Here is an 11,030-nt window from a genome sequence, read left to right on the forward strand (position 1 = left end):
TGGAAACGCTGCCGTAGGTGATATGTAAGTGACTGTTCATGGCTGAGTGCTAGTAAAACTTTACAAAATCAGGGGGTGGGCTGCATTTGAGTTTGCAGACCTCTGGCCTAGACGACTCCAGCCCCCCATAGGAACCATGTGAGGACACAGCCACTAGGTGGCACCAGGGAGTCCAACCATCCCCAGCTCCCCATCCCGGAGGCTGGGGGGGGAGGGGCAAGCAAAACTTCGCCCGGGGGCTCCAGCCTTCAGCCACTCCCATCCCCACCCCCCGCCTTCCTTTGGGCATCTCTGAGATACCCATGAGGTGTCTGCCTTGTCAAGGACACCCCCAAACAGAGGCCATGTTGGGTGGCAGTGCAGTGACGGGCCCCACCTTGGGGGGCTCTCCAATCCCATTTGATTCCAGCTCAACAGCAGTGCGTGTCTCGGTTCAGTTTGCAGAGGATTGAATAGGGACACGTGATGGGACAGCCATTGAAGGTTGAACTGTTTCTCTGTAAAATATGTTGACGTCCTAACCCCTGGAACCTGCAAATGGGGACTTTTGAAGATGTAATTAGGTGAGGTGAGGTCACACTGGAATAGGGTGGGTCCTCAATACAATGACCGGTGTCCTTATAAGAAGTCCATGAGGAGACAGAGGCAGAGACTGGGTGATGCAGCCACAAGCCAAGGAGCCCAAGGACTGCTGACCCCCATTCCCGGAGTCTGCAGAGGGAGCGTGGCTTGGACGACACTTTGGTTGTAGGCTTCTGGCCTCCGGGACTGTGAGAGAGTAAATTTCTGTTGTCTAACCACTCCAGGAAACAAAATTTGTTAGGACAGCCCCAGGAAACGAATACAGGACCTCCCGGGGTCGAAATGCGGCCATGGTGGGTGTCCCCTGCTGGGCACAGTGTCTGGCACCCAGCCAGCATCATGACTGGCTGTTAATTGTGACTTGGACTGGTTTGGCCCTGGTGGCTCCAACCCTCAGCAACCTCAGGCCAGGATGGTCACTGGTTTGATTTCCAGCTCAGGAAAGTGTCTATCGTGGCCCTGGGCTGAGCCCTTGTGTGGTCCCTGCACAGAATCTGACCTGTTGGGTCCCACGTTCAGGATGAAGTGCAGCTGCTGAAGACCCTGCTGGAAAGTTCCCCACGAGGGCAACAGGCCTCTTGGCCCTGCCAGTGGGCAGCCGAGAGCAGGGTCACCAGGGTCAGGAGGAGCGGGGCCTGGGCGACGCAGAGGAGAGAGCGGGGAGCTGAGGCCCGTCTGGTGGCAGCAAGGTTTCCAGGACACCCCTGGGATGGGGCCTGGCATGGGGGGAGCAGGTGGTGGCATGATGTGTTCTGTGCCAGGTGCCCACCCCGCCTCATCTGGTGACATCCTGCGCTCCCTGCCTTGTGGGTGTTTGTGCTGTGTCTGTTGGGCAGAGCTGTCGTGGGGGCTCCCTCTTTGGAAGTTGGCGGACAAGGGCAAACATGGTCCCCAACCTGGCCATGATTCAACCCTGGGGCATCTGGACAGTTTCATTCCTTCCTTCCTGGGCTTCTGTTTCCTCCTCTGTACGTTGCTGTCACTTCTGAGCAGGAAACCCTGGGGGGCTTCAATCGGGCAGAATGTTGTGAATGGGTGGAGCTCCTGGCAGGCACGGAACGACCTGGAACTGAGACCCCTGGGCTGGGTGGGGACAGACATTCTGGCCATGGCTGGGCTGCTGATTTGTGGGCTGTTGGGCCAGCAGCTTGTGTTTTTGTTTTGGCGGCTGGCCGGTACAGGGATGGAACCCTGGCCCGTGGTGTTATCAGCACCGTGCTCTAACCACTGAACTCACCGGCCAACCCCACTGGCTTGTTTTAATCTACTGCAGAACTCCTGCAGGGTCACAGGGACGGCCGCACACATGACATCTGATATGGAACTCCTGAGATCAACAGCGTTTATCACTCACAGATGCTCACAGCCTGGGGAGGAGGACACCGCATGCCACCCAGGGCCACACGGGGCCACTCTCGGGAATAGTGTGCACAACAGGGGCTGCGGGAAGCAGGCTCGTAGCAACAAGAGGGGGAGGTGGCCCTGGTACCCACAGGAGGAGGTGACTGTACAATTCTGAGTTTGTACAATTCTGGGGCTGGCAGGGAACCCAAACCTGCAACTCAGGGATCAGCAGGAACCATGCTGTCCTTGGTCAGGAGGGCTGGCCAGCCAGGAGACCTCATCTGTGGGTGCAGAGGGGGCAGCCACACAAAGGCCTCCCAGGTTCACCAGACAACAAGGTAGCACATGACATTGAGCCTTGATTGCAGGGCTCATGTCACAGCCTGGGTTTAGTTACAGGCCATCTGCAAAATGAGAGAGGCAGTCCTGGGTTCGAGGGAATCTTGGTTCTCAGCAAACAATGCCACCTCCCTGAGACAGCTTAGCCCCTCTCTGAGGGACAATGATTCCATCCTGCCTCCCAGGTGGTGGCGAGCGACAAAGGACACGTACCGGGTCGCCCCATAACTATGAGACTTATGGGGCCGGCCCGGTGGTGCACTGGATAGTGCGCCGCTTGGGAAGCGCGGCGGCGCTCCCGCCCGAGGGTTCGGCTCCCACATACAGACCGGTTCCCGCTCACTGGCTGAGCGAGGCGCGGGGGCAACACCGAGGGTTGCGATTCCGTTGCCGGTCCCCGGTCCGGTACGAGGGCAACACTGAGGGTTGCGATCCGTTGCTGGACACGGAAAAAGACAAAAGACAAAAAAAAAAAAAAAACTATGAGACTTATTAAATTTGGGAGGCTCGGATGGGGTCATCACTAAGCCACCCCAGATGAGCAAGGGCCATCCGCCTCTTGTAGGTCAGAGAGCACGTTGTGTGCCATCCGCCCAGCCCAGCAGACAGCAGCAGGTGCAGGAGAGACCCTGGGCAAGGCCAGGCCCACAGCTGCTGTGCCCTTGACCATACACGGGCAGGAGACTGCAGCCACTATTAATAACCATGGCGTGTCTGTCTGCCCAGCACCCGGAGCGGCGGCGGCTCCTATAAAGCCAGGCCTGCCAGCTCCGCAAGGTTCCTTCAGCCCCCGAGACCTTTAACCCCCCTGTTGTGAGACAAAAAGAAAAGTAAGTACCAGAACCATTTTCCCACCCCCGTCCCCCTGCCCGGGTCCCCCGCAGAACACCGGCCCCTTGCGGCCACCCGAAAAGTGAGACACAACAGTGCTGAAACGAGACACCCACTCCAAGGACGTCCGAAATACAGATCCTCTGTGGCACTTAACTGTCCCAGGCGGTTTGGTGGCTTTCAGGAAGATGGGAGGAGGAGGAGGAGACCAAATTGTCTTTGGGCTGGGCCTTCTGTCCTGTTCTCCCTGTCCTAGAGGGGACAGAGCTGGGGACCCCCTCCCCTGGCCAGGAGACCCCCAGCATGCATGCGTGTCTCGGGTGATGTGGCCACAGCAGCGGTGGCTTCCCTTCGTGTGGGGGTGATGTGGGGACTCCCTCCCACCTTCTCTGCCCCCCACCCTCAAACCTCCTGGGGTCTCCCAGCCCCCTGGGGTTTTATACTTTGAAGGTCTTTTGATGGGAACAAGCCCTGTGTGCACTGATTGAACCCCAGGGCGTCTCCCCTCCCCGTCACACCGTCCCCTACCTTGGAGAGGGTCCGACCCTAGTCCCTGCCCAGGATGTTCAGTGGCGTCGAGATCTTGTTGGATGCCGGAGAAACTTTGCGGAATGGGGGGAGAGGAGGTCTTTGCTCGGGAGCCCCCAGCTCCCCCCAGAATGCACTAGGCAGATACGGGGGCCTCTTGGGCCACGATGGAGGGTGAGTGGCCACCTGAGCCACCCTGGTCTGTCCCCTTCTGCCCGCTCCTCCCCCAGGCCCTGGCTGGCCCCTCAGTCTGCCCCAGGGAACCCCCCCCCCACTTAGGGGCCGGGTGGCAGGGAGTCTGGGCGCACCTGAGTTGGGGTGTCCTTTGGAGGTGACCGCTTTGGTCCTGGCGGGGCCCTGGGGGGGGATGGCTGTGTCACCAGCAGAGTAACTGCTGATTAAGAGGCCGCTGAGTGCTACCTGATGTCAGTGACAGATGCAGGGGGGTGGGGGGTTCTGAAGTAGAGTGGGGGGGCCTCGCCCCCCGCCTCCCAGGGCCTGCGTTGGGGTGGATTTCAGGCTCTCTCCCCTCCGCAGCTATTAGGACTTTTGGGGGAGGGCTCGAGGGCAGATTTCTGATGGGGTGACTGTCCTGGGGCTCCGGGGTAGCGGTCCAGGGCAGGGAGCTTTCGTCCTGCATGGAAGCTCATCTGTCCTCCTCTGTCCGTGTATCCATCCAGCGGGTGGGCACGGGAGCTCGGGATGCTGGCTCTGAACTTCTCTGGCCTGGGGTCCCTGTCACCTTATGGCCCTGTGGGGATCAGGAATAGGGGCCCCTGGGTAGGGGAATTCCAACAGAGCCAGGCCTCATCCAGCCAAGCTCCTCAGGCCTAGGGGATGACTTGGCCCAGAGAGGTGTCAGCCACGGGATGGGCATGTGTGTGTCAGGGTTGGCGCCTGTTCTGGGCCCTCAGCCCCTCCCAAGGACCTTGTCTGCACAATGTGTGCCATGCTGGGCACTTTGAGAGAGCAGGGACAGAGTTGGAGCCCATTCTCTGCTCTCTCAGCAGGGTCTCTGCCCCGCAGCCCTGGACATTTGGGACAGGATCCTTCTCTGTGGTGAGGCCGTCCTGGGCACTGCAGGTGCTGAGCAGCGTCCCTGGCCTCCACCCACTCCATGCCAGGAGCAGCCCCCTCCCCAGGTGTGACAACCACAGATGTCCCCGGACACTGCCTAGTGTCCTCTGGGGGCAGGATCACCCCTGGGTGAGAAACCCCTGACCTGAGATTGTGCTTGGCCTTGAACGTTTCAGCAGGGTGGGATGCTTAGGGCATCCCTGGGGACGATTTTAGGTGATAGGTGAGCGAGTATTTTTAATTTGAGTAGTCCTGTGGTTTCTTTTAATGTGTATCAGAAAAATTCAGGTTTTTCCCATTCAGTGCCATAAAGTTTCCTCCTCAAAAGAATTTAGTTAAGGGCCGGCCCGTGGCTCACTTGGGAGAGTGCGGTGCTGACAACACCAAGGCCCCGGGTTCGGATCCCATATAGGGATGGCCGGTTTGCTCACTGGCTGAGCGTGGTGCTGACAACACCAAGTCAAGGGTTAAGATCCCCTTACCGGTCATTTAAAAAAAAAAAAAAAAGAAAAAAGAAAAAAAGAATGCAGTTCAAATCAAGAAAATAAGTGAGGCTCCTAAAAAAACTAGTAAATGAGCAAGTGGGCGGAGCTTTGGTCTGGGACCCCAGCCCCTGCTGTAAGGTCTGTGTCACTTGAGGGTCCTGGAAACTGGAGGCAGCTGGACGGGGGGTCTCCTCTGGGGGAGGTGGGAGCTCAGAAGTGGCTGTGTCCTGCCACTGGGCCCCAGGCACAAGACAGTGAACAGTGGATATGCCCCAGGTTCCCAGGCTGGCCGACCTGGCCTCGAATCCCGATTCTGCCTTTTATGTGTGGCCTCGGGTAAGGGACTCCCCCACCCCCCAGCCTGTTTCCTCATCTGCAAAAAGAAATCACTTGCACGTATCTCATAGAGCGGCGCAGGTAATTCCAAGCCCTCCAAACACCTGACAGGTGTGGACCCCTCGCTGGGGGTGGGCACTGGCCTCGGCCGGTCGCCGTGGTGAATGACAACACCAATCACACACCCAGCAAGTGCCCAGCGCTGCGCTGAGCATACAGGAGAGGAAACTGAGGCACAGAGGTGATGTGTCAACTGCCGCGGACAGCTCACCAGGAAGGGCCGGGGCAGCCGGATTCCGGAGCTGCCTGCTCGCACACGACCTGGGTGGTTTTGGGGTGTCCTGGTGCTTATGGAAACGGGGGGCGCAGCTGGTGTGCCCGACGAGGGCGGGGGTGGCAAAAAAGTCACAGGTTGTTGTACCAGATGCCTTTCCCTGTGCCCGGAGCCACCCACTGAGGGCAACATTGAGGGGGGCTCTCTGGGCCCCTTGGATGGTTCTGGAAGGGATGAGAGGGACCCACACGGGGTGGGGCCGAGCGTGGTCACGCTTTCTTGGCTGGGGGAGGCCATGGGGTCGGCATGTGACAGACCCGAGTTCAAATCCGTCTGCTCTGCTGGGTGACCTTGGGCATGTCAGTTTCCGCCCCCCCCTCCAGCCCTATAGAAATGGGTTATGGGATAATCTGCTCTCACGAGGTGGTTGGTGCCTTTTACGGTGACCAGTTCTAGTTTGCCTGGGACTAGAAGGTTCCTGGGGACACAGGATTTTCAGAGCTAAAACGGGGTAAGTTCCAGGCAAACTGGGACAAGCTGGCCACGCTACTGCTACTGTTCTTATTCTTTTTCTTTTTAAAAAATGTTGGTGTGAAATATACACAATATAAAATTCACCATTTTAACCATTTCTAAGTGCACAGCTCAGTGGCATTAAGCACATCACGTTCCTGTGCAACCATCACCGTCATCTCCAGAACTTTCTCCTCTTCCCAAACTGAGTCTCTGTCCCCATGAGACACTCACTCCCCAGCCCCCTCCCCAGCCCCCGGCACCCCCCATTCTGTCTCTGTGGCTCTGACGACTCTAGGGACCTCCTGTGAGTGGAATCACACAGTGTTTGTCCTTCTGTGTCTGGCGTCTGTCACTGAGCAGTGTCCTCAGGGTTCATCCACGCTGTAACGTGTGTCAGGATTTCCTTCCTTTTTAAGGCTGAATCGCATTCCATTGTGTGGATGGACCACGTCGTGTTTATCTTTTCATCTGTTGGTGGATATTTGGGTCGTTTCCACCTTCTGGCTGTTGTGAATCATGCTGCTATGAACATGTGTGTACACGTTTTTATTTGAACACCCACTTTCAATCCTTTTAGGTTCATGTTAAGGAGTGGAATTGCTAGATCATATGGTAATTGGTTCTTTTTTTTTTTTTTTTAATTTTCCATATTTGCAAATGGTCACTGGCTATGTCCACAACTGTCTGGACTGCAGGATTTTTCCTGCCCTTCTGGATTGAGCAGGGACAATGGCTGCAATTCCGTAGCCAGCCATGGGGTGTCACTCTCGAGTCAAGGGGTACCTCCCCCCACCTCCCCACCCCAGACTTGTGTCTCCCCAGGACCTTCCAACCTGCCTTGGGCAAAAACAAACAAACAAACAAACAAACAAACAAAAAAATAGAGTCCGAAGAGACCCTGGTTCAAATTCCAGCTCCAACAAGCTACTCTGAGCCTCAGTTTTCTCCTCTGTGAAATGGGCGTAAATAATTAAATGTCTCACCAAAGTGGGCAGGAGGGTTCAGGGAGACATGAGTTCCATGTGAGAGGAAGGGGCTTGGATCCTGGACAGGAAGTGTGGGCTTTTTGAGCATTTTGGGTCAGGGTAGTGCTGATAACTCTATGAAGTAGTTATCAGCTTCAGTCACAGAGCAGGGGAGAGGTGGGAAGGAGGTAGAGTAGCGCTTCTCAAGCCAGCTGCCTCAGGCTTGGCTCGGACCCTCCAGCTGTCTGTTGAAAGCACGCAGAAAATTTCCCCTTTGGGGAAACAGAAGCCCTAGGGACCCCCAAGCAGCCTACTGAGCACATCAGCAGGAGCTGTCAGCACTGCCCCCAGAGGCCACCAATGACCCAATGAGAGAGGGCAGGAGAGTCCCACTGGGCACCTCAAACATAACACGCTGGACCCCAACTGCTAAAAAAACAGGACCGGGTTTAATAGGCGTTTCAGGGCTGCATCCTGGAGCCCCAAGATTGTGAGCTGTGAATGGGGTGTCCACTCTTGTATGTACAGACTTCCCTAAAGGGAAACGGTCACACAGTGTCCAGCTGGGACACCACAGGCCTGGCCGTCCTATGGCTGGAATTGTGCCCGGGTCCCTACGGCCTGGCAGGTGAGGGGGCTGACGCCTGGGAGCGGTTCAGGAGCAAGTTCTGAATGTCTTCCAGGACTTGATGGAAAAGATCCTCGCGGGACTTCATGCCATCCAGGTACACTGAAATCAGAGAGGCCACGACAGGGCTGCTGGGTTCCACCGCCAGGAGGAAGGTGGCCAGTGCACAGGGGGACGGGCAAAGTGCTGGGTCAGGAGGAAGCTGACCTGCAGCGTCAGCCTGCTGAGATAGATCAGTCTCCAGGACTGACAGCAAGAGGGACTAGGGTGAGACTCAAGGAGGGACTTCCAGATTCCCCAAATGGTCTTGAGTGGGGAGGACTGAAGAGCATGGGGGATACGGAGGGGCTGGGCTCAGGGTCCCCCTGGGGGTGCTTACCCACTTCCACACTGTTTGCCTCCATCTCCCGTTTATACTTCTGGTACATGGGCCACACGTGGCCATCAAAGAGGCCAGGGGGATCAGGGATCGCGTAGCTGCGGGTGCTGCGGGGTGAGACAGACATGAATGAGTGACAGGCTCACCACCCATAGGTGGTGGCAAGGGCAGGCTCTGGGAGGGCCCAAGGAAGGGGACCCTAAGTTGGAAGTTTCGGCTGGGAGGCTGGTGGCCCCGGGGCAGGGTGGGGTGGCCATGCCCCGCAGATCTCAGGCTTCAGACCTTGGGCGCAAAGCACTGGCAAGCTGTGCGCCCATGGCCGGTGGGCAGTTTTTGACTACTGGTCCCACCCAGGGAATCCAGGACGGGGCCCTCGGGACTCCGGGCCCCTGTCCCCAAGCCTCCAGGCCCACCTTGCGCCCATGGCCGGTGGGCAGTTTTTGACTACTGGTCCCACCCGGGGAATCCAGGACGGGGCCCTCGGGACTCCGGGCCCCTGTCCCCAAGCCTCCAGGCCCACCTTCTCCTCCTCTTGCATTCTTCATATGGGATGGTCAGGAAGTACCGGCAGCTGTACAAGTCCACCAGGGGCCTGGGCAGGCGGTGGGGGACACGTCAGCACCGGGGAGCTTTCCCTTAACTGGGGCCAAAATACACAATCCCCCCAGCCCTGGCCTCCAGGGACTTTCATGGGTGGTGACAGCTGGGAGCAGGGTGGCATGGGCCAGTCGGTTTAGGGATCAGGGAGGGAACCAGCATTGGCTAACCTCCCTCCCCTACAGCAGCCCTCCGAAAATGGAATCATGTCTCTCCCCAACCTGGACGGGCACAGAGAGGTACAACGTCTTGCCCACGGTCACACAGCGAGGCCAGGAGTCCAGCCCAGGCTACTGCTCAGCCCGAGAAGGCTGAGGTTCTCGAAGGAGGACTCAGTTTCTCCAAGAAGTGTGGCTGTTTGCCCCATTCCCTTGAGTTGATCCGGCTCAGCCCCCGACTCTGGGCCTCCCGCTGCCCCCTGCCCCCCACCTTGGTCTCCTGTGTATCAACATAGACACGCAGCTGGGCCAGACCAACCCGTGGGAGGGCCCGGACTGCGTGGGACCGGACCCCACTGTCGCTCACTTGTAGCTGTAGAGTAGAAAGCCTTCCAGAAGGAGGATGTGGGTGTCCGAGGTGTCTGGTGTGACGCTGACCCCATGGGCACGGGCAAACTTCTGAGGGCTGCTCAGCCAGGCCTGCACGGTGCCCAGCATGGCCTCCATGTCCAGGGACTCGAGCACTAGGGACACAGACGGGGCCATGGGAGCAGGGCCAGGGCCTGGGCAGCAGGGCAGGGGGCTCAGGCTACCACACTCCTTACCGTCCCACTGTTTGAAGCCGTCCTCCCCAACTGCTATTTGGTCTTGGGGCTGAAACAGAGGAGCCCAGCCGCGGGCTCAGTGCCCGCTCTTGCCTGCCCCGCCTCACCCTGAGCCTTGGGGGGGGGGGCCAGGTGCCCAGACAGCTCACAAAGAGGGGCCCAGGGTCTCAGTGTAGCTCCTGCCCCCTTCCCCCAGCAGTTGCAGCTTGAAAGCTCCGAAGTCCTGGGTGGGGTGGGGGCTCCGATTCTCCTCTGCCCCTCGCCTCACGATCCCTCACCCTGGCCGAGGCAGAGAGGGTGGGCTCCGAGCCCATTTTGCAGACGGGAAAGTGGAGGCGCACAGGGAGGAATGGAACTTGCCCAGAGGGCTACAATGGCTAGTCCCCTCTTCCCCACCAGCCTAATGGGGTTCCCCATCAGAGTGGTCCGGGGAGCCTGCGCTGGGGGCCTAGTGGGTGCTAGTAAATGAGGACGCCTGTGCCTGGCTCTCCCGGCCCCGGTTAGCCCGGGTGGTCTGGGAGGGGTCAGGCAGGAGCGGAGGCCTGTGGCCAGCTGGCTCGGGCGCTGGGCAGCAGAGGCTGGGGCTGCTCTGGGCCTGGCTGCGTGTCCCCGCCACCCCCTGGGGCAGGGGTGGACCTTGTAGAAGTCATCCTGGTGGATTACACAGCAGTTGGGGAGCGACTTGAGAAGGTTGTTGGTCAGCGTGGTTTTGCCACCGTTGGTCATGCTGTGGGGAGGGCACGGGGGTGAGGCTGCCCGGCCCCCCAGAGAAAGCCAAGGTGGGCAGGAGGGGCCTGAGGTCCAGCCCGGGTCCCCTCCAGCCTGAGGGCCGCCCTGCAAACCGTCTCCCCAGAATTAGATTTCAACAGAAACCAAGCACGAGACGAAAACTGTAATGCAGACCGGAGAGGGCACGTCCATTCATTTAGGTTCAGAGGAGGCTTGCTGAGCAGAGAGAAAAGAGGCAGAAAACACACACACACAGACACACACACACACACACACACGCACACACAGACACACACACACAGACACACACGCACACGCACACACACGCACACGCACACAGACACACACACGCACACACACACAGACACACACACGCACACAGACACACACACACACGCACACACACGCACACACACACAGACACACACACGCACACACACACACAGACACACACACACACGCACACACACGCAAAGCGAACCCTCACCCAGACAACACGTGCCAAGGACATTCTAAGTTCTACTTTACGTGGATGGACTTATTCTATCGTTACTGAAAACCCAGGAGGTGGGAGCATTCACCTATTTTTACAGATGAGGAAACTGAGGCCCAAGCCTGGATTAGCTTCAGTAGCGCTCAAAAAAAAAAATTTTTTTT

At 58.2% G+C, this 11,030-nt stretch overlaps 1 protein-coding gene across 1 annotated transcript; it reads right to left on the reverse strand.

Moving 5' to 3' along the window:
- Positions 1-7,704: 7,704 nt before the first annotated feature.
- Positions 7,705-10,370, reverse strand: NMRK2 (nicotinamide riboside kinase 2). Its single transcript, XM_008591558.1, is given in 6 exon segments — positions 7,705-8,007; positions 8,285-8,391; positions 8,805-8,876; positions 9,407-9,563; positions 9,645-9,693; positions 10,281-10,370. Coding segments are annotated over 6 exon segments (657 nt in total). The 3' UTR covers positions 7,705-7,825.
- Positions 10,371-11,030: the final 660 nt, after the last annotated feature.

Source organism: Galeopterus variegatus, unplaced genomic scaffold, assembly GCF_000696425.1.
Source record: "Galeopterus variegatus unplaced genomic scaffold, G_variegatus-3.0.2 Scaffold7033, whole genome shotgun sequence".
Lineage (NCBI taxonomy): Eukaryota > Metazoa > Chordata > Mammalia > Dermoptera > Cynocephalidae > Galeopterus > Galeopterus variegatus.